The sequence below is a fragment of the Scyliorhinus torazame genome, chromosome 11, assembly GCF_047496885.1.
Source record: "Scyliorhinus torazame isolate Kashiwa2021f chromosome 11, sScyTor2.1, whole genome shotgun sequence".
NCBI classification, from domain to species: Eukaryota; Metazoa; Chordata; class Chondrichthyes; order Carcharhiniformes; family Scyliorhinidae; genus Scyliorhinus; species Scyliorhinus torazame.
The window spans coordinates 3964789-3992534 of NC_092717.1; the positions used below are offsets into that span (position 1 = coordinate 3964789).

A 27746-nucleotide genomic window follows, 5' to 3' on the forward strand; every position below is an offset into this window, starting at 1 on the left:
GCAGGTGAATCAGGATTAGGAAAATCGACGCTCATCAACTCGTTGTTTCTGACAGACTTGTATTCTGCAGACTACCCAGGCCCTTCACATAGGATCAAAAAAACAGTCATGGTATGTCCTCAATCTGCAAACCACGTGTTTGCCTGTTCATCTTCACAATTTAAAAAAAAAAAAATGTTTTAAGTAGCCTTGGGTTGAATGGTACTTTCAGTTTAACTTGGTGACCGACAAACACCTCATTTTCTCACAGACACACAGTGAAGGATGGCACAGCCGTCACTGTTTCAGTTTGCTGGCTGGTTGCATTTTTTGTAAACTTCAGGCTACCAGCAATTGAAGAAGCAATACAATATAATCTGTAGAGACAAGACCATTATAGAATTTTGTGGTGTTGAAAATCAGTCTGAATCATAAATTTGAAAATGCTATCCTGTTACTCCATTAAGGAATTATTGATGAAGTGCCGTTACGTCAGAATGCATGGCGATTCAAATGTCAGACTTCTATTTTATATTGACTTGGATTGTGAAACTTGCAAAATTGTTCAGCTGCTTTGACAAAAATTCATTTCTGAATTTGATTTGAGGCGGGTCTAAATGTGTCTAAACCCCGCCAGGCCTTTGTGTGTTAAAGACAGAATGAATGCCAAGCCTGGCGAGTGTTGAAGCAAAGCAGAAAACACTGGAAATCCTCATCAGGCAGCATCTGTGGAGAGCAAAACAGTTAACATTTCAGGTCGATGACCTTTTCAGTGGGACTGGAGATTTAAGTTTGTCAGGAAGTACAGAACCAGAGAAAAAGGCATGGAAGAGGTAGAGAATAAGGAGACGGTAAAAAGTGGAGGAGAGGAGGATTAAACTACAATGATGTCTGTGCTATTTGTAAACCCACTGCCAGAGCAACTTTTATTTCAGATTTCCAGCATTCGTGTTGAAGCTCCTTTGCCGGAGTGGAAACTTTATCCCATTTTCTTGTTTTCCAATGCATTTCCAATGTTGTCAAAATACATATCACCGCAGCAATTAAGCAAGATTTCCATTATCCATCTTCCCTATTTGTTTGCTCGAGTTTACATGGGGCAAAGCCAGACGTTGCCTCACTATACAGATTGCTAACACCAGTCTTCTGTCTGGCATAAATCGGTCTCGGCCCAGGAAAGATTAATTTTATTTGTATTGTAATTGTTTATTCAAATGCCTGTGGTATTACTGGGTGGGGGCAGTGAGGTTTTACTTTAGCTTAATAATAGAATCTTTACTATAAATTATAGGCTCAATGGATGTGGCTATTTTAAAAAAAATTCCAACCTATACCCTCTTTAACTGGAAGCATTTACATTTGGCAACTTTTTCTTGGCAAGGTGGTAAGTTTTTTAAACATGTTGAATGTTTAGCAGCCATAGAAAGTATCTCCAATTTAGGAATCCATGCATCCTAATTTCATAGTGCCTCAAGATTTTGCAGTACAAGTTTTGCTGTTTTTGTAGTCCTGACTGTTATCTTTGAAAAAAGAGAGGACTTGAGGCTGCAATGGGAGGTGTCTACAAACCTCCTGATAGCAGCCCAATTAATTAATTCATTCAAAGATTTAAGAGGATTGTCGCAGAAGTTTTAATGGCCATTCTGAATTTTTATATCAGCTAGGGAGGGGTGGAGTAGCTCAAGTCAGGTAGTGATTTTGTGGTGTGCATTCAGGATAGTTTTCTGAAGCAATATACCAGAACCAACCAAGGGTGACCATACTAGATTTAGTAATGAGCCATGAGCCAGACTCTGTAACACTGGGGGAACACATTTATCTAACAATAGTCATTTGATCAAGCTCAAATAGTGAGTTTGAAAAGACAAAACATAACATAAATGACTCGTCATAAGTAACTAACCCAGTGAAGTTGTCTTTGCTTGATGAGTGTCAGACTGATCTTTGCCTTTGGGAGGACTGCTGCATTCAAGGTTGTGTTCTTCCATGATTTACCCAGGATGTGTCACAAACAGCCAAGATGAAAATTGGCGAGCTGCTTTTCTCACCTGTAAATCATCTGTGTTTCACAGCTATACCACAACGTACTGAGAACATAGGCCTCAAGCCAGCATCTTGTCCCAAGAATCATCTTGTTTCTTGCACATCTTGTGAACCAGCTAAAGATGGGAGCTGCTTTCCCTGTGCGTGTATCGAGTTTTGCATCAAGAAACAGATTGTCTATCACCATGCACCCAAAGTAGCACAATTTGCTAACCACTTCTCGTCGGGTGTTATTTAGTGTGATCAAAAATGTAACACTTTGTCCCATAACCATGGCTTTCTTGATGCTTGTAGTCAGGGAGAAAAGGGTGCAGGCATGGGAAAGACAATCCCATGAGGTGCATCACTCACTCCCCAGTATTGCTGAGAAACCCTTCACTAAGGTTATGCTTAAAAGACCTCCATCTACTTGTAGACCAAATGTATCCTGAAGCACAGATTTACAATGGATAAGATCTTCGCCATATGTCAGCTACGAGAGAAGTGCAGTGAGCAGGGTGCACCTCTTTACACAATTGGCCTCGTTCTGTGCTGTGAAACACTGACTCTAACAGGGCAGGACTCTGCAAGATTTTGGGGAAAATTGGCTGTTCACCAAACCTCGGTGCCAGCCATTCTTCATGACCGCATACATTGTTTTGTACGGTTAAATGGCTCAACTTCAGACAAGGTGAGTGAAGAATGGAGTGAAGTAGGGCTGTATCCTAACCTCTGCTCTATTTGATATCCTCATGCCACTGGCCGTTAACTCCCCCGCAGATCAGGAATGCGTTTACCTGCACACTCGGTCAGAGGGCAGGCTCTACAACCTTTCGAGACAAAGTGAAGACAAGATCAAAGAATTCTTCTATTCTGTTGATGTTCTCTCACGTGGAAACTCAGCTACAAAGATTCAGTTACTAACACAAATACAGAAAATGTTTGAAAATCTCAGCCGGTCTTACAGCATCTGTGGAGAGAGAGAGAAGAGAGCTAACATTTTGAATCTGGGTGACTGTCATAACTGATGAAGAGTCATCCGTACTCGAAACGTTAGCTCTCTTCTCTCTCCACAGATACTGTTAGACCTGAGATTTTCCAGCATTTTCTGTATTTGCTTCAGATTCTTGCATCTGCAGTGATTTGGGGGGGGGGAAGTAAAACAGTCCCCGATGACACAAGTTGTAAAACTAAAGGAAAACCATATAAAGTGCAAAGCGATCCAAATTATCCAGAGGTATAAAAACAGCCAATGAAGAAATAAGGAAATGATTTGCATTTCTGTATCCCTTTAATAATCACCGGATGTCTTTCAAGCACCTTGAAGCCAATCAAGTACTTAGATAATGTCGTCACCGATGCCGTGGGGAAGTCACTTTCTGCACAGCAAGCACCCACAAATAGCAACATGATAACTAGATCGTCTCTTCTAGTGATGTTGATTGAGGTGTAACTATTGGTCAGGACACTCCCCTGCATTTTGAAATAATGCCATGGGATCTTTTACGCCCATCTAAGATGGCAGATGGAGCCTCTGTTTAATATTTCAGCTAGAAGATGGCACCTCTGAAGCTGCACTGGAGTGTTGGCCTTTATTTTTGTGCGCAAGTTCTGGAGTTTGATTTGAATGAAGAGCTTTGTGACTCGGGTGAGAGAGCTACCAACCGAGCCGTGGCAAACAGTCCCTGGATCACTTCTTTCTGGAAGCTGCCATGTAGTTTTAGGATTTAATCAAATAAGAAATGCTCAACTGTTGGTTCCTGATAAAGTGGAATGTTGTGATGGATAAGATTCCACGAAGAAAGGGTTCCACTATACTGCTTTAAGAATAAACAAAACTTCTCTCTCTGGAGACAATTGCTGATTTCTGTGGACGCCAGGCTCAGCAGTGCCAGTCTGCAGTACTTAGCACTGAGCTGCCTTCAGTCATGTTAACAATTGCCAGCACAGCTCCAATTGTCTGCAAACATTCTTCATTCATCAATTGAATATTACTGCTGACAAAAACAAGGCAAGTTCAGAGTCGGCCCTTGTACTGAGTGCATAGTTGATTTGTTTTTTCTGCTACAGATACGTTCAAGGTACCAATCTACATATGATATGTTGTAAACAAGGCTCTTAATTGTTTGGATAATGTCTGATTCCTTCTAGACTTGATAATTTAAGCGGTTTTCTCAATCTGTCAATGTCCCTTTGAAACATTTTGCTCCCAACTGTTATTGTTGTGCCCACCTGACTGAGTGCCATCAATGAACATAGTTCTCTATTCCTTCATCTGAGTGAGTGATGAAGATGGTGACCAGTTGAGGCTCCACTAGAGATCTGTGGGCACACCACTTGTTGCAACCTGCCAATTGAAGTAAAATCCCATTATCCCTACTTTGTCATCGACCGCACCATCCAATTCCCACCCATGTGGAAAGTTTTCTTTTATTCCCGTTTATCTAGCAAACGCTGAGAAAAATGAAAGGAAAGTCAAAGGAATGACAAGTGTGTGTGCCTGAAGTAAAGCGACATGGGTGGTAGAGAGAGTAAGCCAGAGTTAACTGGAAACATGACTTTTAAATCAAACCTGTTTGCCAGTCTTGCCCCTGCATCAGAATGAGGATGAGCTAGATTGCTGATTACTATGAAAGAAGAGTAGGACATCCTGAGACACCGTATGCATGACGTAGTAACAATGTGAACTTTGCTACCTGTGTGCAATTTGTGAACCCAAATCGGAGTGCAATATTCTACCCTGAGCTTCAAAATGCAAGAACTGAAGAGTGTAAAGTGTAGGCCTTTGCTCCCCAGGGAGAACTGGAAAATTCAGCAACGAGGTTATTTCTGATTGTGCCTGTCTCAGTAGTTTTCCGCAGATTGTTTGTTTCGGGTAGTTGTTGAAGTGCGTACCCAAAATATACTAAACAGCATCATGTCCCAGGTTGACCACTTGAGGCAGAGTTGGTAGAATCATAGAATGGCCCGCTTCTGTACTGGAACCATTTGGCCCATCATGCCCATACTGGCTCTCAGTAAGGGTAATTCACTTGGTACCACTGCCCCTGCCTTTTCCGCATAGCTCTGCAAATCTTTCCTTCAGATAATGATCTAATTCTCTTGAAATCTACAGTTGAATTTGGCTCCACTGTCCTTTCCAGCAGTTTATTTCAGATCTTAAATACCATCCGATGTGTAAAAATCCTCATTATGTTTCAATTACCTCAAATCAGTGTTCTCTGTTCTCGATCCTTCCATCAGCGGAAACAGTTTCTCCCTATCTACACTGCCAAGACTCTCCTCCTCTGACCCCCCTCTATCAAATTTCCCCTCAACCTTATTTTCTGCAAGAAAAACAGCCCCAGCTTCTTCACGTTATCTATGGAGCTGAAGTTCATCCCCAGAACCACTCTCCACGAATCTTTCCTGCACCCGCTGTAATGCCATCACATTTTTCCTGAAGTGTGATGCCCAGAACTAGACACAACTCCAGTTGAGATAAAAACCAGTGTTTTACGCAGCATCAGCATTAGGACTTTGAGATAAGACCGAGCCATTCAGCTTTGGCAGAAGAGTCAGACAGGAATGTCCATTTTCACCACTACCATTGGATATAATAAAAGAAAAGTTTGTGACAAGCCAGCTGTGCTCCCCCAGAACATCTTGGGGACCGGTATTGATAGTCGCAACAAACATCTGGAACATTAAATATGGTGATGGTACTGACTTAATGGTGAAAATCCGCAATGGCTGAAGAGATGAGAAAGTAAAGTCTGAAGTTATAGCTGGGATGACAATTCATGATGAGAACACTGACAGATTCAGTTTACAACCATTCTGAACATAGATCAACTTTAATTTCTGGCATCAAAAGTGGCTGCAAATTTATTAATTTCACAGTACTGAAATCTAGACAAAGCTAGCAGTTGGCTGCAGTACAACTTGTTAGCTGAATGAGATATGGAGGGTACCCAACATCCGCCTGCACTTGACAAAGCCACTTACAAAAATCCTTGATTATGGAGCTGTACGTGTGTGAAAGCTGACCTTCAATACGGCTGCTGGGAAGAGGATTACAGCTTTTAGAATCTGACTTTGGTGGACAGTCCTTCGAATTGACTGGACAGTGAAGAACCAATTAATGGTTCCATAGGAGCATTGGCATCTCATGGGCTTTTTCGATGAAGTGGAGAAATGGAAACTGAGAGAGTATGATGATTGGAAAAGGCAGGGTGAGAATCTGCTGCAGGCAACAATAGAAGGTGAAACATTGGGGAAGAACAGGCCAGGTCAGAGAGAGACCGGATAGGTGGGCAGGACAGAAACTGGACTATGGGAAGAATGACAGTGGCATTGAATTGCAGTGAGCAGCGAGAGATGCCTGCAGCCCCTCGTGGACGATGGCTAATTATGGATGGTTCACAAGGAACATGAGAATTTTGCAAGTAGAAGGCAGATATCATAATCAAAGAGAAAATGCTGGAAAATGTCAGCAGGTCTGGCAGCATCTATAGGGAGAGAAAAAAGCTAACGTTTCGAGTCCAGGTGACCCTTTATCAAATAACATAATCATTGGCCCTTGATTGAAGACACCATTTTGGGCAACACTGCATCATGAGCTTTATATTGTTAGTGAGTGTGATTACCAGGGTCGAAAATTAGTAGCAACGGTGCAGTTATTTGTATCTATTAATAGCCACAATTTGGTTACAGACCAGTCAGACATGTGCAGTGGTGCTAGAACCAATCCCCGAGGGAGTCCATTTATTCAGCTGGTGTGGTCAGGCATGTCTGCTCCAAAATGCCAGCCCAGATCAGCAATTCAACTCAGCAGATGGCCCAACACGGCAGTGTTCTGTTTCCATTAGAAGACTATATTGCTAATTTGCACTGCAGTATATTGTGGTAAAGCTATTTTTGTGTGCAAAGTGTTTTCCCCCAATTTATACTTTATTTATCTTCTGAATCCATTTGGCAATTATTCATTTTTCCCCCCATTTGTTTCCCTTTGTATTTGTATTTTGTGCATATTCTGTTTTTCCGTGTGGCAATGGTTAGTTGGTTAGTTTCTTTCAATCCATCTCGTGCAATCTGCCACTCAGTTACCTATTTTTGTCATGGGCCTTAGAGGTGCTGAATTCCAGATTGTATCATTGAATCTCAATGACATGCTTTCAAACATATTGAAATTACATTGGATTAAAATGTTCCTTTAATTTACTGTATACCAAAACAATTCCTTCAGTGACGAGTAGAAAATGTATTTGCCACTGATGGATGCAAGAGTAAGACATATTAGTTCTTTCCCTGGCCACCACAAATTCTGGCTCAGTCAGGCCAGAGAAATGGAATGATTTGTCAATTTAGAAATGTGATGCGTGAGGTTTTTTTTTGTGAATCCATTTTTAATACACCCAATATACTTTAGGATTCAAACTCAATCTTTTGAAAATCTCAATTTACGCACAGTGGTTAGCACCGTTGCTTCACAGCTCCAGGGTCCCAGGTTTGATTCCCGGCTTGGGTCACTGACTGTGCGGAGTCTGCATGTTCTCCCCGTGCCTGTGCGGGTTTCCTCCGGGCGCTTCGGTTTCCTGCCACAAGTCCCCAAAGATGTTTGTTAGGTGAATTGGACACTCTGAATTCTCCCTCAGTGTACCTGAACAGACACCGTAGTGTGGCAATTAGGGGATTTTCATAGTAACTTCATTGTACTGGGGCTAAACAGCTGACTTGCAATGCAGAACAAGGCCAGCAGTGCGGGTTCAATTCCCGTACCGGCCTCTCCGAACAGGCGCCAGAATGTGGTGACTGGAGGCTTTTCACAGTAACTTAATTGAAGCCTATTTGTGACCATAAGCGATTATTATTTTTATTAATGTATGCCTGCTTGTGACACGACTAAAGATTATTATTACTACTACTACTTAGGGCAGCGCAGTGGGTAGCACTGCTGCCTCATAGTGTTGAAGACCTGGGTTCAATCCCGGCCCTGGGTCACTGTCCGTGTGGAATTTGCACATTCTCCCCATGCCTGTGTGGGTCTCACCCTCACAACCCAAAGATGTGCCTGGTAGGTGGATTGCCCACGTTAAATTGCCCTTTAATTGGAAAAAAAATGAGTTGGGCACTTCAAAGAAAATCGCAACTTATTTAAGACAAATACATGATGAATATATTCTGCTTTGAAGCGAAGCTTGAGTTGCAATTGTGCCATTTATGTTTCATTTCAAAAAATGTAGAAGGTACTGGGACAGAATAAATGGTGTACCTTGTGATCACTTCTATAAAGCTGCTCTAAAGCTAGCCAGCTTACAGAGATTCAATAGGAAACTTCCAGTTGGAATTTTTTGTCGAGAGGAAGTGATATTTGTGGTGAAGACACGTGGAGAATGTTAAGCAAACATAACTTTGGCAAACAACTTCATTCCTTGCTGATTTTTCCATTGCTGAATGCATAGAATTCTATTTAAAGAAATATGCATTTGTCAAACCAGCAAATCCAGTTCTACCCCTGGAAGTAGGAACTCAGGAATTTTAAGCTGGAAGTACCATTGTTTAAATTTAGCAGCAGTTTGTGCAGTGCTGGCTCTCGACACTGGTTTTGTATCAGCATTTGGCTATTTTGTTTTCCCTGAATATTGCAGGAATGTGGGGATAACATGATCTCTTGGTGTCAGAATGAATATTCAGTTTAATTCAAGTTGAAATGTTTTCATCCAGTGTGTCAGGTGTCTGAAACATGCTGTCTACTGTCAGGAAGGATGGTAACGGCACCGCATTTGAAACTATTTAGATAGGTGCTTCGAAGTGTCGTAACCAAAACAACAGTGGACCAAGAACTGGGAAGTGGGATTTAGCTGGTTAGCTTTTTGGGGGCATGGACATGATGGGCCCAAACGTTGCCTTTCTGTGCCATGAATTTCTACGATTCTATAGTATTACAGTTGCATGAGAGAAGAAAGTATTTTATACGTTCGATGGTGTCACTGGGAAGGCTTTTGAGGAAGTGGTGATGAGCCGCTGCAGTCAGTGTGCTGTTGGTAATATAGGAATGTTACAGAGGGAATTCCAGGATTTTTTTCTCAAGACTGAAGGAGCAACAGCATATTCCAAGTCAGGAAGGCGATTGGAACCTGGTTGAACAGGTTTCGATGGGCCTGGGAGATGTGAATGTTGGGGGGAAAGAATTGATACTGGGAGAGGTGTTTGCAAAAGCAAGTGGATAGGAGAATTCTGGGAGGGAGGGGTTCGAAGGTGATTAAAGGATGAGGCGGGTCAAGCTAGGGGGCAGGGCCCAGAGTTCTGTTGATGGCGGATAGGAGGGGTGGGGTCAGAAGAGTGACATGGAACGTGAGGGGGTTAGGGGGACTGGTGACGACATCAAGAGTTTTCACACATTTGAAGAGTTTAGAAGCTGATGTGATGTTGCAGGAGACCCATTTGAGGGTGAAGGATCAGGTGAGGCTGAGGAAGGGTTATGTGAGTAAGGTGTTGCACTCGGGGTTTGACAGGGCTTGGGCGGGGGGGTAGCAATACTGGTGGATAGGAGGATGAGGTTTCAGATGGAGTAGGTGGTGGCTGATCAGGGGGGCAGGAACGTGATAGTGATGGGTGCACTAGAGGAGGGGAGTTGGTGGTACTGGCGAGTGTATATGACCCCCAACTGGGATGATGTGAAGAGGGTGCTGGGTGCCATCCTGAATTTGGATACCCGTGAGGTGGGGTGGGGGGGGGCCTGGCATGTTATGGGGTGGTGGTGGGGGGGGCCTGGCATGTTATGGGGGGGCCTGGAATGTTATGCTGGAGCCGAAAAGGTTTGATTTTCTTTTGTGGTGGAAAGGCGCTGTTGGCTGGAGTTAAGAGGTCGGAGTACTCGGCAATTGTGATTTCGGATTGCACTCCGCATTGGATAGGTGTGGTTTTGTAGAAGGGAGCAGCCCAGAGACCAAGGTGGAGAATGGGCGTGGGGTTGTTAGTGACCGGAGCTTCTGTGACAAGATTGGGAAGATGATCGAGGAGTATGTGGGGTTTGTATCCTGAAAACTCCCCAAATCGCTTGAGCAACCCCATTATATCCCCCACCATGGGAACCAGGTTGGAAATAAACAATAAACGGTCATCGGCATATAGGGTCACCCTATCCCGCCCCCCCCCCCCCCCCCCCCCCCCCCCCCCCCACTATTCCTCTGACATTTATCCAAACTCCTCAGCGCAATGGCCTAGGGCTCTCTCACCAGCTCTAACAAAACCGGGGGACATGGGGCACCCATGTCTCATTCCCCTATGCAACTGAAAATATCCCGAGTTAACCTCATTTGTACGTACACTCACCTTCGGATCCTCATATAATAATTTGACCCATGCCATAAACCTAGGCCCAATCCTAAACCGTTCCAACACTGCAAACAAATGACTCCACTCTACCCGATCAAATGCCTTCTCCACATCCTGCGCCTCCACCGCCCCCTGCTCCCCCCACTTTCTGATTAAGAGAGCACCACATTTAACAAGCACCACACATTTGAGGACAACTGCCTACCCTTTACAAACCCCATCTGATCCCCAACCACCTGCGGAACGCACTCCAGCCTAAGCACCAACACTTTGGCAAGAATCTTGGCATCCACATTAAACATGGATATTGGCCCATACCACCCACACTCCATTAGGTCCTTATCTTTTATTTAACAAAAATGAAATATATGCCTGCCCATCATCTCCGGGAGCACCTCCTAGCTACTGCGTCCTCAAACATCGACACTAGCAGCGATCCCAGCCTGTCTGAGAATTTCTGATAAAATTCCACCGAGAACCTAAAATTCCACCGAGAACCTATCTGGCCCCAATGCTTTACCCGCTTTGCATTTTCACCATCCGAACCTCTGCTGGCTCTACCAACCCTGCCCTATCCTCCTCTACCACTGTGGGACACTCCAACCCCTCCAAAATCTCATATCTGACTCGTCCCTTGGGGCTCCGACCTATACAACCGCTCATAAAATTCCTCATGCCCCATTCACCTATTCCGACGCCGTCACCAGCCCCCTCACCCTGACCCGAACATGAACAATCTCCTGATAGGCCGCCTGCCGGCAGAGCAGTCGTGCCAGCAAGCGACTGGCCTTCGCCAAGTACTTGTACACCACACCCTCGCCTGCCTCTACTGGTGTACTGCTTTCCCTGTGGACAGCCTCCCCGTAACAGCCTCCCCGAACAGGCGCCAGAATGTGGCGACTAGGGGCTTTTCACAGTAACTTCATTTGAAGCCTACTTGTGACAATAAGCGATTTTCATTTCATTTTCAAACGTCAAACTGCGTCTGCAGTTTCTTTGTACTGCCCAAATGTTCCGGAGTGGGATCTTCCACATATGTACCATCAACTTCCAAAATTTTGTCTACCAGTTGCTGACACTCCTCTCTTGCCTCCTTATCCACCTGTGCCTTCAGTAAGATGATCTCGCCCTTACCACCGCTTTCAATGCCTCCCATACCACTGACAGCACGACCACCCCGTTTTTATTATGTTCTTTGTTTTTCATGTATGGAACGATCTGCCTGGACGATCCGCAGAACGATACTTTTCACTGTACCTTGGTACACATGACTATAAATCTAAAAATGATTAAACCCCACATAACCTTCAATCTCCTTTGCCATCCTCACAAAAAACCTCTGATCCACAAGCAGCCCCACATCCATCCTCCACGCTGGCCCCTTCTCCAAGACCACATCCACCAGGTGCGGAGCATGACCAGAATAACAATTGCTCTCCTCATCCCTGACAATGACGACCTCTTCATAATAAAGAAATCAATCCTTGAATGTACACCAAGCACTGGCGATTATATAAAAAAAATTAAAAAAAAAAAAAAAAAAATTTTTTTTTAAAAAGAACCTCTCTACCGCTGGATGCAAGAACCACTCCCTCCATCTCCTTGATGAACGCTGCCAACGCCGTCGATCCTCCCAAAGGGTCAGCGGGCATAGCTCAGATTGATCCATTTTCGGATCAACACTGTTTACATCCCCACCTAAAATTAACTGCTGGTAAACCAGGCTCAGGATAGCCGCCAACATCCTCTTCATAAACTGGACATCATCCCAATTCAGGGCATACACGCTAATCAACATCACCAACCTACCCTCCAAAGCGCCTGTTACTATCACATAGCTGCCCCCCTGATCTGTCACCACCTTCTCCATTTGAAACCTAACTCTAGGGGCAGCACGGTGGCGCAGTGGGTTAGCACTGCTGCCTCACGGCGCCGAGGTCCCAGGTTCGATCCCGGCTCTGGGTCGCTGTCCGTGTGGAGTTTGCACATTCTCCCCGTGTTTGCGTGGGTTTCACCCTCAACCCAAAAGATGTGCAAGGTAGGTGGATTGAACACGCTAAATTGCCCCTTAATTGGAAAAAGTTTAATTGGGTACACTAAATTTATAAAAAATAAAAAGGAACCTAACTGTTAGCCACAAATCCCCCAGCCCTGCTATCAAAGCCAGAGTGAAACACCTGGCTGACCCAACCCTTCCACAGCGGTCCCTGGTCTTTCACCCTTGCATGGAGAAGCACCACATTGGCTCTCACGTTCTTCAATGGTGAAAAGACTCTGACCCACTTCAGCGGTCCACCCGGGGGGGGTCTCATATCACCTCTCCCCTCATGTCTGCCATGGCCACACTGTGGAGCACACTTGCCCCCCGCCCTGCTCCACGAATGGGACCAAACCCTGCCCCGAGTCATCGTCAACCAAATATCCCATCCCAGAAACACCCCCTCCCAAACCAGTTCCCCTTGATTCAGCTGCTAGCTGCTCTCCGCATGTTCCCCATCTCTCTCTCTCTCTCTCCCTCTCTCTCTCTCTCTCTCTCTCTCTCTCTCTCTCTCTCTCTCTCTCTCTTCCCCCCCCCCCCCCAAAACCTCGCATCCTTTAATTAACAACTCAAGTTTGCTGGCGAGGTGGCCCCCACCAGAGCCCCCTCCCCCCCATATACCTAACACAAAAAGACTGCTCATGCGAAGTGTGCTCTACTAGCCCTGGAGCTGACGATCACAGACCCAAATCCAATGTACCTCATAGCTAGTGATTTGCACTACTTTTATGAAATGCGATTCCTTGAAACTGGGGATTGTACACTGATCTATTACGTAGCTATTGGGCACTTCAGCATTTTCAATATTTGGTGCTTCATTGCATGTGTCTGACAAGTTGAGTATGTGCCTTCCCAGTGTTGCAAATTTTGAAGAAAGCCAGAGCTGGAGAACTGATCACTAGGATTGAGACTCCGCTTATGCATTAGACGGAACAAAATGACAGATGCTTGTAGTAATTAGCAATTAAATTAGTGTGTAGGATCAGTTGATCTGCAGACATCTATCCATATAATAGATTTTGCAACTGTAAAATCCTTGTCAGGATCTGAAGTACTTGAGGATGCAAATCATGCTGGATGTGTATCAGAAGTTCACCATCTCCCAAACGTCTGGCCTCCACTGCCTAGGAGGACGCGAGCACCATCATCTGCAAGTTCCCCTTCAAGTCACGCATCTTCCGACTTGGACATTTGACCATTGCTGGGTCAAAATACTGATATTCCCTGCCTAAACGCACTCTTGGAGTAACTTTGCCACACTGACTGTGGCAGTTCAAGAGGGACAACTCATCGCCACCCTCCCAAGGGCAACTAGCGATGGGCAAAAACTGCAAGCCTTTCCAGCAATGTCCATTAATGTTTCCAGAAACTATTAATGGGGCACTCTTGCTACAATACTTGAATTACTAATCCCCACATAAATGTTCATTAAGTGATAATAGGAGCAAGAGCTGTCCATTCAATCCATTGAGCCTGCTCCATCATAGTTTGATCTGATCGTAACCCTAATTCAACTGTCCTCCCTGCCTGCCCCCATAAGCCTCGGCACCCATGTCGATCAAAAAATGGGCCCAACACAGCCATGAATATATTCTAAAACCCAGCCTCCACTTCTTTTTGTGAAAGAGAATTCAGAAGATTACCGATCCTCAGAAAAAAAATCCTTCTCATCTTTGCCTTAAATAGGAGGCCTGTTATTTTTAAACTGTGCCCTCAGTTCCAGATTTTGCACAAGTGGAAACAGCGTATACCCTGCCCCCAGTCCCTCATAGAAACAAAGGAATTGGGAGAAGGAATAGTCCATTTGGCCTTTCAGAATGCTCTGCCATTCAATAAGACCGTGTCTGATTGCGGTTGCAACTCCACTTCCCCGTCTGTTACCCCCCCCCCCCCCCCCCCCCCCCCGCCTCATTGCCCTTGACTCTCATCTGTCAAAATCTATTTAACTCTGCTTTAAATTACTTCTTTTAGAAGTCTCATAACACCAGGTTAAAGTCCAACAGGTTTATTTGAAATCACAAACTTTCGGAGCGCTGCTCCTTCATCAGGTGAAGTGGAGGCAGGTTCACAAACACAGCATATGTAGGAGAGACACAATGTGCGTCTCCTGCGTGTTTGTGAACCTAATCACTTGCTGAATCTGTATAATAATCTTTAGTGATTCATGTACCGTGGCATCCAGATCCCTCGATAACACAAAGTTCTGCCCTCCCCCTCTCCATTTAAACAGTAGGCTGCTTTTCTATTCCATCTACCGAATTGGGCAAATTCTCCTCTACTTTCCCTGCCAACCTTCTGCCCACGCGCTTAATCTATCTGTTTTCATTTGCACATCCTTTGCCTCCTCTTGACTTACTTTCCTACCCAAAATAAAAGCAAAATACCGCGGATGCTGGAAATCGGACATAAAAATAGAAAATGTTGGGAAAACTCGGGTCTGGCAACATGAGGAGAGAGTAACAGAGTTAACATTTCAAGATCGTATGACTCTTCAGAGCTCGTGTTCTGCATGCTGTGTGCATTCAGATAAAGAAGCTTTAATTCTGCCTTTTTACCATTTTTCCATACTCTGACCCATTGGGATGTGGGCGTCACTGGCAAGGCCAGCATTTGTTGCCCATCCCTAATTCTGCTTGAGAAAGTGGTGGCAAGCTGCTGCCTTGCTGGTACATATTTGTAAGCTCTGCCCCTTCAGGTGTCGCACCCTGATTTTCAATACCCATATTGCTACCCTGCAGCATTGTCTTGTCTTTCCTCTTCAATCTTCCAAATCTCCCCTCATGTGATTTGCCCCCTTGGTACTTTGTTTAAAGCCCCCTCTAGAACCTTGTGTGCAAGTAACATTCGTGCCAAACAATTGCCAGGCAATGATCATCTTCAAAAAGAGAGAATCTAACCATCTCCCCATGACATTCCAATGGCATTACCGTCACTGAACCTCCCACAATCAACATCCTGGGGATTACCGTTGTCCAGAAACTGAACTGGACTCGCTACAAAAATACTGTGGCGACAAGAACGGGTCAGAGGCTGGAAATCCTGTGGTGTGTATCTCACCACCTGATGAACCCCAAGGCCTGTCCATCGTCTCCAAGGCACAAGTCAGGAGTGTAATCGAATAATCTCCACTTGTCTGGATGAGTGCAGCTCCAACAGCACGCAAAGCTTGGACACAGCCTCCTGACAAACGCCACACCCACCACCTTTACAATGCACTCCCTCCATAGAATCCCCACAGTGCAGAAGAAGGCCATTTGGCCCATCGACCCTCGGCAGGAACCCCCCCCCCCCCCCCCGGCAAACTCGGACCACTCCCCACCTTATCCCTGTAACCCCACCTAACCTGCACATCTTTGGACGGTGGGAGGAAACTGGAGCACTCGGAGGAAACCCACGCAGACGCGTGGAAAAAGTGCATACTCCACACAGACAGTCACCCAAGGCTGGAATTGGACCCTGGAGCTGTAAGGCAGCAGTGCTAACCACTGTGCTGTCCTCCACCAACACAGTAGCAGCAGTGTGTACCAAGATGCGTTGCAGTGACTCACCAAGGCTCCTTTGACAGGGCCTTCCAAACTTGTGACTTCAGTCACCTAGAAGACAAGGACAGCAGATACCTGGAAACATCACCACTTGCAAGTTCCCCTCCAATCTGCACACCATCCTGACTTGGAACTATGTCACTATACCACCACCTTCTCGAGGGCAATTGGGGATGGACAATGAGCTCCTAGCCAGTGATACCCACCTGCAGAAAGAATAAAGGAAAATGAACCTTGGTTCAGGTGAAACCCATCCCAATTGTGCAGCTTCCTGTTTTCCCAGTGCTAATGTCAGGGCCCATGTATCGAACCCCATTTCTCCCACACCATGTATTTCACTTGCTGATTCTATTAATTTTCAGCCATTTTCCTCATGGTCCAAGTAGCAATCCTTTGTAGTTTTGCTTTTGATTCTAACTCCTAGCAGCTCATACTCCTTCAGCAGACCCTCTATCTTGGTCCTCTTGTTATTGGTGCCCACATGGGCCACAGTCTTTTTTTCAAATTTAGAGTACCCAATTAATCTTTCCAATTAAGGGGCAATTTAGCGCGGCCAATCCACCTACCCTGCACATCTTTGGGTTGTGGGGGCGAAACCCACGCAGGTACGGGGAGAATGTGCAAACTCCACACGGCCAGTGACCCAGAGCTGGGATCAAAACTGGGACCTCGGTGCTGTGATGCAGCAGTGCTAACCACTGCGCCACCGTGCCGCCCTTGGGCCACAAAAACGTGATGCTTCCCTGACCATTCCAAGTTCCTCTCCAGCCTCGATGTTTTCAATTCTGACACTTGTCATGGTATTTTTATCTCCCCCCCCCCCCCCCCCCCCCCCCCCCCCCCCCACCACCACCACCACCCCGCACCGCCTAATTATTCATGGTTAATGTGGGTGCCCACAGAAGAGTGCATCTTGAAACTGGTGGTAACTGGATATGGCTTCTGACAGAGCATGGTTAATGAATCAAATGGAGGGGTCCTGTCTTCCATCCTCTTTTTGAATTTTTATTACAGAAGTAGTGTGATTTTCAACTTGTAGAAATTTTGCTTTTTTATGTCTGGGTGCGTGGATTTTTTTTTTCAATTTCACACCCTATTACTTTCACTGTTTTCTCACCTGAAAGATTAATGTCTGAATCTTCAACCTGTACTAGCAACTTTTAATGAGCTTCATAAGTGGTTGGACGTTTCTTCATAGCGAACATGTTTGAAGCTGACGGTACATTAACCAAATAATATTTTTCAGTTTCGGGAGCAGAACAACTTTACAATGCAACATCAAAGTAAGGATCTTGCAGCATATGCTTATTCTCAATCTAATTTGCTCCCAAAGAGCATTTAAATGTTTAACCTTTTCTAAATCTTATCTATCAACCCATTTGGGCTTGTCATTCCGGTAGAAACATTTCATTCCCAAATTCCTAAATCACTGCAAACTTGGAAAGAGTTTGCAATCTTAACTCTCTTTAAAGTGGAAGGGGAACTATCCTCCCCACTGCCTCCAGAGAGAGCCCATTGTGTCTCCATCGATCCAAAATTGACCTTCGCGCTATTATTTTATTGACAGTAAATATTTTTGAGGTAATTAAGACTCTTCCCGTATGTGCAAATAAAGTTGACAATCAGTCTCTGCATTTCCTGCTGTGTGAAGTTAGGCAGGAAAGTTTCCATAAGTTGGAGTACTGTTCAAAATGCTTGCAGGGCCGTACTTGTAAGAATGTTGTTGAGGTGCCATTTTATAACGATCAATACAGGAGTTTCAGCATACACTTCATAAATGACTTCACGCCAATCACCGGCTATTTGTACTGAATTCTGGGTACCTCATTCAGACAAGCAGGTCTGTGTTCACAAACTTATAATTACTGCTTAAATATATTGTATAAAGCGACCTCATCAATTGCTCGTGTTTTAAATTTTCTGGTGTGTGGGTTGACAATTGGTACCTTTGTGATTGACTAAAATTGAAAGTATGTTAATTTAAACCGTTTTACCCATTGTTTTTAATGTTTTATCCACACCGGTATGTCTCTCCTCTGCTGTAGTGTTTGCCTCCTGGAAATGCTGATCCTTGCTGCGGAACTGTTCTTTAAGCATGTTGCTTGCTGGTCCTTCTCCCAAGGACTACTTGTGAGTCTAGGTGGTGAATGTCAGCTCTTCCAGCAGGGAGACAAATGACAAATCTGAATGTGATCATGCCCACACCTGGGCTATTGGCAGTACAGAGTGTTTTCCCTCTCCCTGACTCAATACCCAACTCTCAGCCAACACACTGGGAGTTCACCCTGGATATTGTAGTCTGCATGGTTGTTGCATACTGTGTGAACCACTGAAGGAGCACCAGTCCAGCCTCTCACCATCCTGATTTTCGCACATCTCTTTCATCATCACCTGGTTATATCCTGCAATTTTCTACCAAACAACATGGTGGAGCACAGACACCACCTTGGTTACAGCAGCTTGAGCCGATTGACAACCACCTGCTGAGCTTAGACTGAGGCAGTAAATGCAGTCCTAACAGAAATACCTTGTGTTTTCCGAAGTGTTTAGCCCTTTAAAACGTCAGTAAAGGGGCAGAACGGTGCCGCAGTGCTGAGCACTGCTGCCTCACGGCGCCGAGGTCCCGGGTTCGATCCCGGCTCTGGGTCACTGTCCATGTGGAGTTTTCATATTCTCCCCGCGTTTGCGTGGGTTTCGCCCCCACAACCCAAAGATGTGCCGGGTAGGTGGATTGGCCACAAAATTGCCCCTTAATTTAAAAAAATGTGAATTGGGTACTCTAAATTGTAAAAAATCAATAAAACGTCAGTAAGGCTGGAATAGATTTGCAATCTGTGGGGTGCAATTCCATGTTATCAATAGAATTGGCTCAAAGGCAGAGCGGCGCACTGCTGCCTCACGGAGCCGAGGACCCGGGTTCGATCCCGGCCCCGGGTCACTATCCGTGTGGCGTTTGCACATTCTCCCCGTGTCTGCGTGGGTCTCACCCCCCCACCCCACAACCCAAAGATATGCCTGGGAGGTGAATTAGCCACGCTAAATTGCCCCTTAATTGGGAAAAAAAGGAATTTGGTGCTCTAAATTTATTAAAAAGAAGAATTAGCTCGGAGGTTATTGCGAATTCCATATCCTGGAACTGTTTGCAGTCAGCTAATAACAAAATTAACATTGTACTTTAGCTGCAAGTTAACAAGGAGCATTCACCCCATTTAACCTTTATTTGAAGCTGGTTTTTACAGCTTTATTTGGGATGTTGTGTACTGATTTACAGTACCACAGTGATTGGATTTTCTTTCACCCCGAACAACAAAATGTAAATGTTTGATTTTAATATAGGACTGTTTAGCAAACAGTAAATATGTGCTTAGCCCTGTGTGTTGTACCGCAAAGCCTTTTAATGGTTCGGTCAGCATGCGTAACGCATCAAACTATTGGAATCAATCCTGTGAAATAACCATTGCAGTGAGTTACAAAGCGTAGTTGAATTAGAGCATTGAGTTACTGGGCCACACAGAATGGTGTTATCTGTTTTCAGTGGGAGCATTAAATAATCACTCTCTCTTTGTAACGATTTGTAATGTATTTTTACGATTTGTCAAATTTGCCAGTGGAAGTTGTCTTATGTTATTGGTCTGTCCATGAGACTGAATTTGTCCCGTGTTTAAAATGCTTTGCTGAGACTTCCGGGTGCGGCGATGACCAGCTGAGTCGCACGTTTCGGCAGCTCCCTGTGAAACGGACTTTTGGGCTCTTGATAGGAGCCCCAACGGCAATTTTGACGGCTAAAAACACTGTGCGGTAAACCAGGAGGGAATCCCCCCTGGATACGGATGGAAAAAGGAGGAGAGAGTGGCCAGATTGCAGTGGATCCTTTAGAACAGCGGCAAGGAAGGCAAGCAAAAACCAAGATGGCGTCGGAAGGTGGCAGTTTAACATGGGGCCCTGAACAACAAGAGTTCTTGAAATGCTGTGTGGAAGAGATAAAAAAGGAAATGAAGAAAGAGCTGTTGGCCCCGATACTACAGGCGATCGAAGGGCTAAAGGAGGAACAAAAGACCCAGGAGCGGGAGCTTCGGGTCGTGAAGGCAAAGGCAGCCGAGAATGAGGACGATATACAGGGCCTGGTGGTGAAGACGGAGACGCAGGAGGCACATCAGAAACGATGTGTGGAAAGGTTGGAGGCACTGGAAAACAACGCAAGGAGGAACAACCTGAGGATTCTTGGTCTTCCTGAAGGTGTGGAGGGAGCGGACGTCGGGGCATATGTGAGCACGATGCTGCACTCGTTAATGGGAGCGGAGGCCCCGGCGGGTCCGTTGGAGGTGGAGGGAGCATACCGAGTGATGGCGCGAGGACCGAGAGCAGGAGAAATTCCCAGAGCCATAGTGGTGAGATTCCTCCGTTTTAAGGATAGAGAAATGGTCCTTAGATGGGCGAAGAAAACTCGGAGCAGTAAATGGGAGAACGTGGTGATCCGCGTTTATCAAGACTGGAGTGCGGACGGTGGCGAGAAGGAGGGCGAGCTTTAATCGGGCCAAGGCGGTGCTTCATAAAAAGAAGATAACATTTGGAATGCTGCAACCGGCAAGACTGTGGGTCACATATCGAGGGAGGCACCACTACTTTGAGACGGCGGATGAAGCGTGGACTTTTATTGTGGAAGAAAAACTGGAATGAGCGGGTTATTAAAAAGAACGTTCGAACAAAGTGGTGGGGCGAATGTGGGGGGCAAAGAGGGGTTTTATGTACTAATCCTGCGATGTGGTAACTTTTCTCTCTCCCACAGGTGGTGATGGGGGGAGGAGGGGAGGTGGAGGAGATGGGGCGTTGGCCATTGGGGGCGGGGCCAAGGGAGGCTTGGTTCCCGCGCTATGATAATCATGGCGGGAATGGAGAAGCAGGAAGGAGGGGGCGTCGCACGGTGCGAGCCGTGGTCACGGGGGGAAGCCGAGGTCAGCCAGAGTTTGCTGACTTCTGGGAGCAACATGGGGGGAGTAATTACGCTAGCGGGGGATCTAGCGGGGGGGGGGGTGGGAGGGGGGAATTACTGGGTTGCTGCTGCTGGGGAGAGGGGGGAGCTGGTATGGGAGAGGATGGGCGGGGGGGCACCGCCTGGGGGAGATACAGCTGCGTGGGAACTGGGTGAGGAGCTGGAAAAAGGTGATGGGTAATCGACAAGGGGGGGGGGGGGGTAGGAAGCCCCCCAACTCGGCTGATCACGTGGAACGTGAGAGGGCTGAACGGGCCGATAAAGAGGGCATGGGTACTCGCACACCTTAAGAAACTTAAGGCAGATGTGGTTATGTTACAGGAAACGCACCTGAAACTGATAGACCAGGTTAGGCTACGCAAAGGATGGGTGGGGCAGGTGTTCCATTCGGGGCTAGATGCGAAAAACAGGGGGGTGGCTATATTAGTGGGGAAGCGGGTAATGTTCGAGGCAAAGACTATAGTGGCGGATAACGGGGGCAGATACGTGATGGTGAGTGGCAAACTGCAGGGGGAGACGGTGGTTTTGGTAAACGTATATGCCCCGAACTGGGATGATGCCAATTTTATGAGGCGGATGCTAGGACGCATTCCGGACCTAGAGATGGGAAAGCTGATAATGGGGGGAGATTTTAATACGGTGTTGGAACCAGGGCTGGATAGGTCGAAGTCCAGGACTTGAAAGAGGCCGGCAGCAGCCAAGGTGCTTAAAGATTTTATGGAGCAGATGGGAGGTGTAGACCCGTGGAGATTTAGCAGACCTAGGAGTAAGGAGTTCTCGTTTTTCTCCTATGTCCATAAAATCTACTCGCGAATAGACTTTTTTGTGCTGGGTAGGGCATTGATCCCGAAGGTGAGGGGGAACGGAGTATACGGCTATAGCCATTTCGGATCACGCTCCACACTGGGTGGACTTGGAGATAGGGGAGGAAACAGGAGGGCGCCCACCCTGGAGAATGGACATGGGACTAATGGCAGATGAGGGGGTGTGTCTAAGGGTGAGGGGGTGCATTGAAAAGTACTTGGAACTCAATGATAATGGGGAGGTCCAGGTGGGAGTGGTCTGGGAGGCGTTGAAGGCGGTGGTTAGAGGGAGCTGATATCAATAAGGGCACATAAAGGGAAGCAGGAGAGTAAGGAACGGGAGCGGTTGCTGCAAGAACTTTTGAGGGTGGACAGACAATATGCGGAAGCACCAGAGGAGGGACTGTACAGGGAAAGGCAAAGGCTACAGGTAGAATTTGACTTGCTGACTACAGGCACTGCAGAGGCACAATGGAGGAAGGCACAGGGTGTACAGTACGAATATGGGGAGAAGGCGAGCAGGTTGCTGGCACACCAATTGAGGAAAAGGGGAGCAGCGAGGGAAATAGGGGGAGTGAGGGATGAGGAAGGAGAGATGGAGCGGGGAGCGGAGAGAGTGAATGGAGTGTTGAAGACATTTTATAAAAAATTATATGAAGCTCAACCCCCGGATGGGAGGGAGAGAATGATGGGCTTCTTGGATCGGCTGGAATTTCCCAAGGTGGAAGAGCAGGAAAGGGTGGGACTGGGAGCACAGATCGAGGTAGACGAAGTGGTGAAAGGAATTAGGAGCATGCAGGCGGGAAAGGCCCCGGGACCGGATGGATTCCCAGTCGAATTCTATAGAAAATATGTGGACTTGCTCGCCCCGGTACTGACGAGGACCTTTAATGAGGCAAAGGAAAGGGGGCAACTGCCCCCGACTATGTCTGAAGCAACGATATCGCTTCTCTTAAAGAAGGAAAAGGACCCGCTACAATGCGGGTCCTATAGACCCATTTCCCTCCTAAATGTAGATGCCAAGGTCCTGGCCAAGGTAATGGCAATGAGAATAGAGGAATGTGTCCCGGGGGTGGTCCACGAGGACCAAACTGGGTTTGTGAAGGGGAGACAGCTGAACACGAATATACGGAGGTTGTTAGGGGTAATGATGATGGCCCCACCAGAGGGAGAAACGGAGATAGTAGTGGCGATGGATGCGAGAAAGCATTTGATAGAGTGGAGTGGGATTATTTGTGGGAGGTGTTGAGGAGATTTGGTTTTGGAGAGGGGTATGTTAGATGGGTGCAGCTGTTGTATAGGGCCCCAGTGGCGAGCGTGGTCACGAATGGACGGGGATCTGCATATTTTCGGCTCCATAGAGGGACAAGGCAGGGATGCCCTCTGTCCCCATTATTGTTTGCACTGGCGATTGAGCCCCTGGCGATAGCGTTGAGGGGTTCCAAGAAGTGGAGGGGAGTACTTAGGGGAGGAGAAGAGCACCGGGTATCTTTGTATGCGGACGATTTGCTACTATACGTGGCGGACCCGGCGGAGGGGATGCCAGAAATAATGCGGATACTTGGGGAGTTTGGGGATTTTTCAGGGTATAAATTGAACATGGGGAAAAGTGAGTTGTTTGTGGTGCATCCAGGGGAGCAGAGTAGAGAAATAGAGGACCTACCGCTGAGGAAGGTAACAAGGGACTTTCGTTACCTGGGGATCCAGATAGCTAAGAATTGGGGCACATTGCACAGGTTAAATTTAACGCGGTTGGTGGAACAGATGGAGGAGGATTTCAAGAGATGGGATATGGTATCCCTGTCAATGGCAGGGGGGATGCAGGCGGTTAAGATGGTGGTCCTCCCGAGATTCCTCTTTGTGTTTCAGTGCCTCCCGGTGGTGATCATGAAGGCTTTTTTTAAAAGGATTGAAAAGAGCATCATGGGTTTTGTGTGGGCCGGGAAGACCCCGAGAGTGAGGAAGGGATTCTTACAGCGTAGCAGGGATAGGGGGGGGCTGGCACTACCGAGCCTAAGTGAGTATTATTGGGCCGCTAATATTTCAATGGTGAGTAAGTGGATTGGAGAGGAGGAGGGAGCGGCGTGGAAGAGATTAGAGAGGGCGTCCTGTAGGGGGACTAGCCTACAAGCTATGGTGACAGCCCCATTGCCGTTCTCACCGAGGAACTACACCACAAGCCCGGTGGTGGTGGCTACACTGAAGATTTCGGGACAGTGGAGACGGCATAGGGGAAAGACTGGAGCCTTGGGGGGGGGGTCCCCGGTAAGAAACAACCATAGATTTGCCCCGGGGGGAATGGATGGGGGATATGGAATGTGGCAAAGAGCAGGAATAACGCAACTGAAAGATCTGTTTGTGGATGGGAAGTTCGCGAGTCTGGGAGCGCTGACCGAGAAATATGGGTTGCCCCAAGGGAATGCATTCAGGTATATGCAACTGAGGGCTTTTGCGAGGCAACAGGTGAGGGAATTCCCGCAGCTCCCGACACAAGAGGTGCAGGACAGAGTGATCTCAAAGACATGGGTGGGGGATGGTAAGGTGTCAGATATATATAGGGAAATGAGGGACGAAGGGGAGACTATGGTAGATGAACTAAAAGGGAAATGGGAAGAAGAGCTGGGGGAGGAGATCGAGGAGGGGCTGTGGGCAGATGCCCTAAGCAGGGTAAACTCGTCGTCCTCGTGTGCCAGGCTAAGCCTGATTCAGTTCAAGGTATTACACAGGGCACATATGACTGGAGCACGGCTCAGTAAATTTTTTGGGGTGGAGGATAGGTGTGCGAGGTGCTCGAGAAGCCCAGCGAATCATACCCATATGTTTTGGTCATGCCCGGCACTACAGAGGTTTTGGATGGGGGTGACAAAGGTGCTTTCAAAAGTAGTAGGAGTCCGGGTCGAACCAAGCTGGGGGTTGGCTATATTTGGGGTTGCACAAGAGCCGGGTGTGCAGGAGGTGAGAGAGGCCGATGTTTTGGCCTTTGCGTCCCGGCGCAGGATATTGCTAATGTGGAAAGAAGCCAAGCCCCCGGGGGTGGAGACCTGGATAAATGACATGGCGGGGTTTATAAAGCTAGAGCGGATTAAGTTCGTCCTAAGGGGGTCGGCTCAAGGGTTCACCAGGCGGTGGCAACCGTTCATCGAATACCTCGCAGAAAGATAGACGGAATGGGAAAAAGAAGGCAGCAGCAGCAGCCCAGGATTGGGGGGGGGGGGGGAGGGGTGGGGGGAGGAGGAACCAGAAGGACTCTCAGGGTTGTTAATATATACTGTATAATATGTATAGGTCGTTGCTACAGATAATTATATATTGGACTGTTAAATTATATTTTTGGAGAGTGTTACTTGTGACAAGGCAGTTGCCAATTAGGGCTAATTTTCATTTTTGCTATTTATTATTTATTCATTTTTTGTTTATAAAATAGGTCATTGTTATTTGTGTTGTTATAATATTGTGTAAAGGATGCACAATGTACTGTGTTGGTTGACCAAAAATTTTCAATAAAATATTTAATAAAAAAAAAAAAATGCTTTGCTGATTTCAAGTTTCCCATAGCCTTTTAGTAACGAGGTACATTACTCTCGTGACCTAGTTACATATCTGTGACATGACGAATCCTCAGCTCTCTTGGATGAATTTACCAAAAGTTTGATGAGCCATTTCCTGGTCTGTGGGCTGTCTTTATAAACTGGCTTGCTCAGATTTATTCTTGTGTAAATATCAGTACTTGGGTTTATCACTCAGCTTTTCACCCAATTTCATAGACACTGTTTCTATCAAACCTCTAATTCCTTTCATCATTAGGCAAATTTGGCACTTGAGCCGTGTTGCGACACCTTGTAAAGAATACGTGTATGTGATTTTTGAATAACTGTTTAGCGGGATGCCAGCTTGTAGCAAATGCACAGTTGCACATAATCACATCTGGAAACACTAAGCGTATACGAAGATAGCACTTTGTTTGCACTTCTCTGGTCTGCTGGTTCAGTGACATGAATGCTAACTATTTTTCCATTTAAGAACTGACTCTTGAATTTTATTTCCCACAGTCCGTCCCATTAACAATTCTGACCTGGATTGGGCTATTTTCTTCAGTCATTATTATTGACAACCCAAAAGTATCACAATGTTAACTCTCATACTCTTTGCAATACAAGTCTTCTGATGGCTTGAGAAGATGGTAATGTCAGTCTATGAACAGTGATAACGAATGGTGTGAGGAACAATGTAAGCTTGGAATGCCAAGAATTGGACTCTTGTTTTTTTAGGATTCTCAAGGGAATGATGTGAAAACCAGATGATGGGATATGGTCAGGGATTGTTATGTGAATGTCAGTTGTTTATAGGAACATTCCCTGGAATGTTTCCAGCTTCTGCTTTTTGTACTTTCCCATGTATGGTCATCCTGCCATATGTAGAATATTCTAAATCCTTGATAAAAGCAAGAATATTTAATTCCATGCTCATATGGGGATTGGTTGAAAATAAGTCTTGCAAAAATTAAACATCATTCAAAATGTGCATTTAATGGCTGACATTTTATTGGAAAAGAGTCGGTAAAACTAGGGAACTGTACAGAAGTCCTTAATTCTGCATGTTCCCGACTTTGTCATTTGGATTTATTGGCATTGAGTGAACAATGCACCAAGGGGTAAATGCTTGCTATCCGAAAAATTGCTGTTGATTTCTGGGGTGGCTGACAAACTGGTGTGTGGGGCGGTGGGGGGGGGGGGGGGGGGGGGGTCAGATGGTGCGTTCCATTAACCAATTGAATGATGAGCAGTTTATTGTGGTGTGGGGGGTTAGAACATAGAACATACAGTGCATAAGGAGGCCATTCGGCCCACTGAGTCTGCACCGATCCACTTAAGCCCTCACTTCCACGCTATCCCCGTAACCCAACAACCCCTCCTAACCTTTTTTGGTCACTAAGGGCATTTATCATGGCCAATCCACCTAACCTGCACGCCTTTGGACTTTAGGATATGATTGGTTGTGTAGCAGTGTTTAAAATTACTGAAGGAGTTTTGTGTAGTCTCTTGTGTGATGCACAACTTGATTCGGACACGATGTCCAAAGACTGTCAGGTGTGCAGCTGAGCGCAGGCATTGATTACCGTTTCATAGATTTGTCTAGGTTTTACAAGCTGGGATGCCGTGCTACATACCTTTCCATTTTACCACATACATTCAACCATTAACTAGTCGAATTGCAGCTCGCTTTGCGAAGCAGATTAATATTTCAATCAGTCAACAGGTTTAGATATTTCCTTCTTGGCAACATAATTTTGCCGAAATGAGATCAATTGTGAAATATTGGTACCTGGGCTTGTAAAATCAACAACTTGATTTTATCTAAATTAGGAGTCGGGAAGTCCGACATCATGCATCATATGCAGGTTAACACTCGCTGCTCCCAGTGGCGGCCATGGAGTAAACGGTCGCATATTCAGCAGTTCTCGCCGTTAGTGTTTTTTTAAATGGTGTTTAAGCCGGAGTTTTCAGAAAATCTCATGAATTGATCAAAGGGAGAGGAAAAGGAGGTGACCCTCAATTTATGGAATCCTGTCCAAATAAGAGTCGAAAAAGGAGAAACCAAAAGATGAGTGAAAGCAAGAATCAGAGGTCATCGAGCTCAGTAGTAACAAGACAAAGTGTGTCCACGCCAGCTCACTGGTCGATGGAGCAATGGGGCGAGTTCCTGGATGAGAAGTTCGCCCGGCATCGCAAGGAGTGTACAGAAGGTGTAACCCAGATGATAGCCTTGATTAAGGAGGTGGTTGACCGGGTGGAGGAGAAAATAACGACCCAGAGGCAGGAGATTCTAAAGATGCAGGAGCTGGCGACTGAACGAGAGGAGGAGTCCACTGCAATGGCTTTGGAAATTAGCATTCTACAAGACAGCCAGAAACGATTGCTAGATAAAGTGGAAGACTTGGAGAACCGGTCTCGCAGGCAAAATATCCAAATCGTCGGGCTGCCAGAGGGGAAGTAGGGATCAGATGTGGGGAAGATGTTGCAGGAGATGGTCAGGGCCGATGTGTTTGACAAGCC

At 46.2% G+C, this 27746-nt stretch overlaps 1 protein-coding gene across 2 annotated transcripts in view; it reads left to right on the forward strand.

Annotated features, from left to right (window-relative positions):
• Positions 1 to 27746, forward strand: part of LOC140385063 (septin-7) — a 157439-nt gene that overhangs the window by 67653 nt on the left and 62040 nt on the right. For both annotated transcript variants that reach the window (XM_072466860.1, XM_072466861.1), the window contains exon 2: positions 5 to 111. In XM_072466860.1, the coding sequence (XP_072322961.1) occupies positions 5 to 111 (107 nt within the window). The remainder of the gene's footprint in view (positions 1 to 4; positions 112 to 27746) is intronic.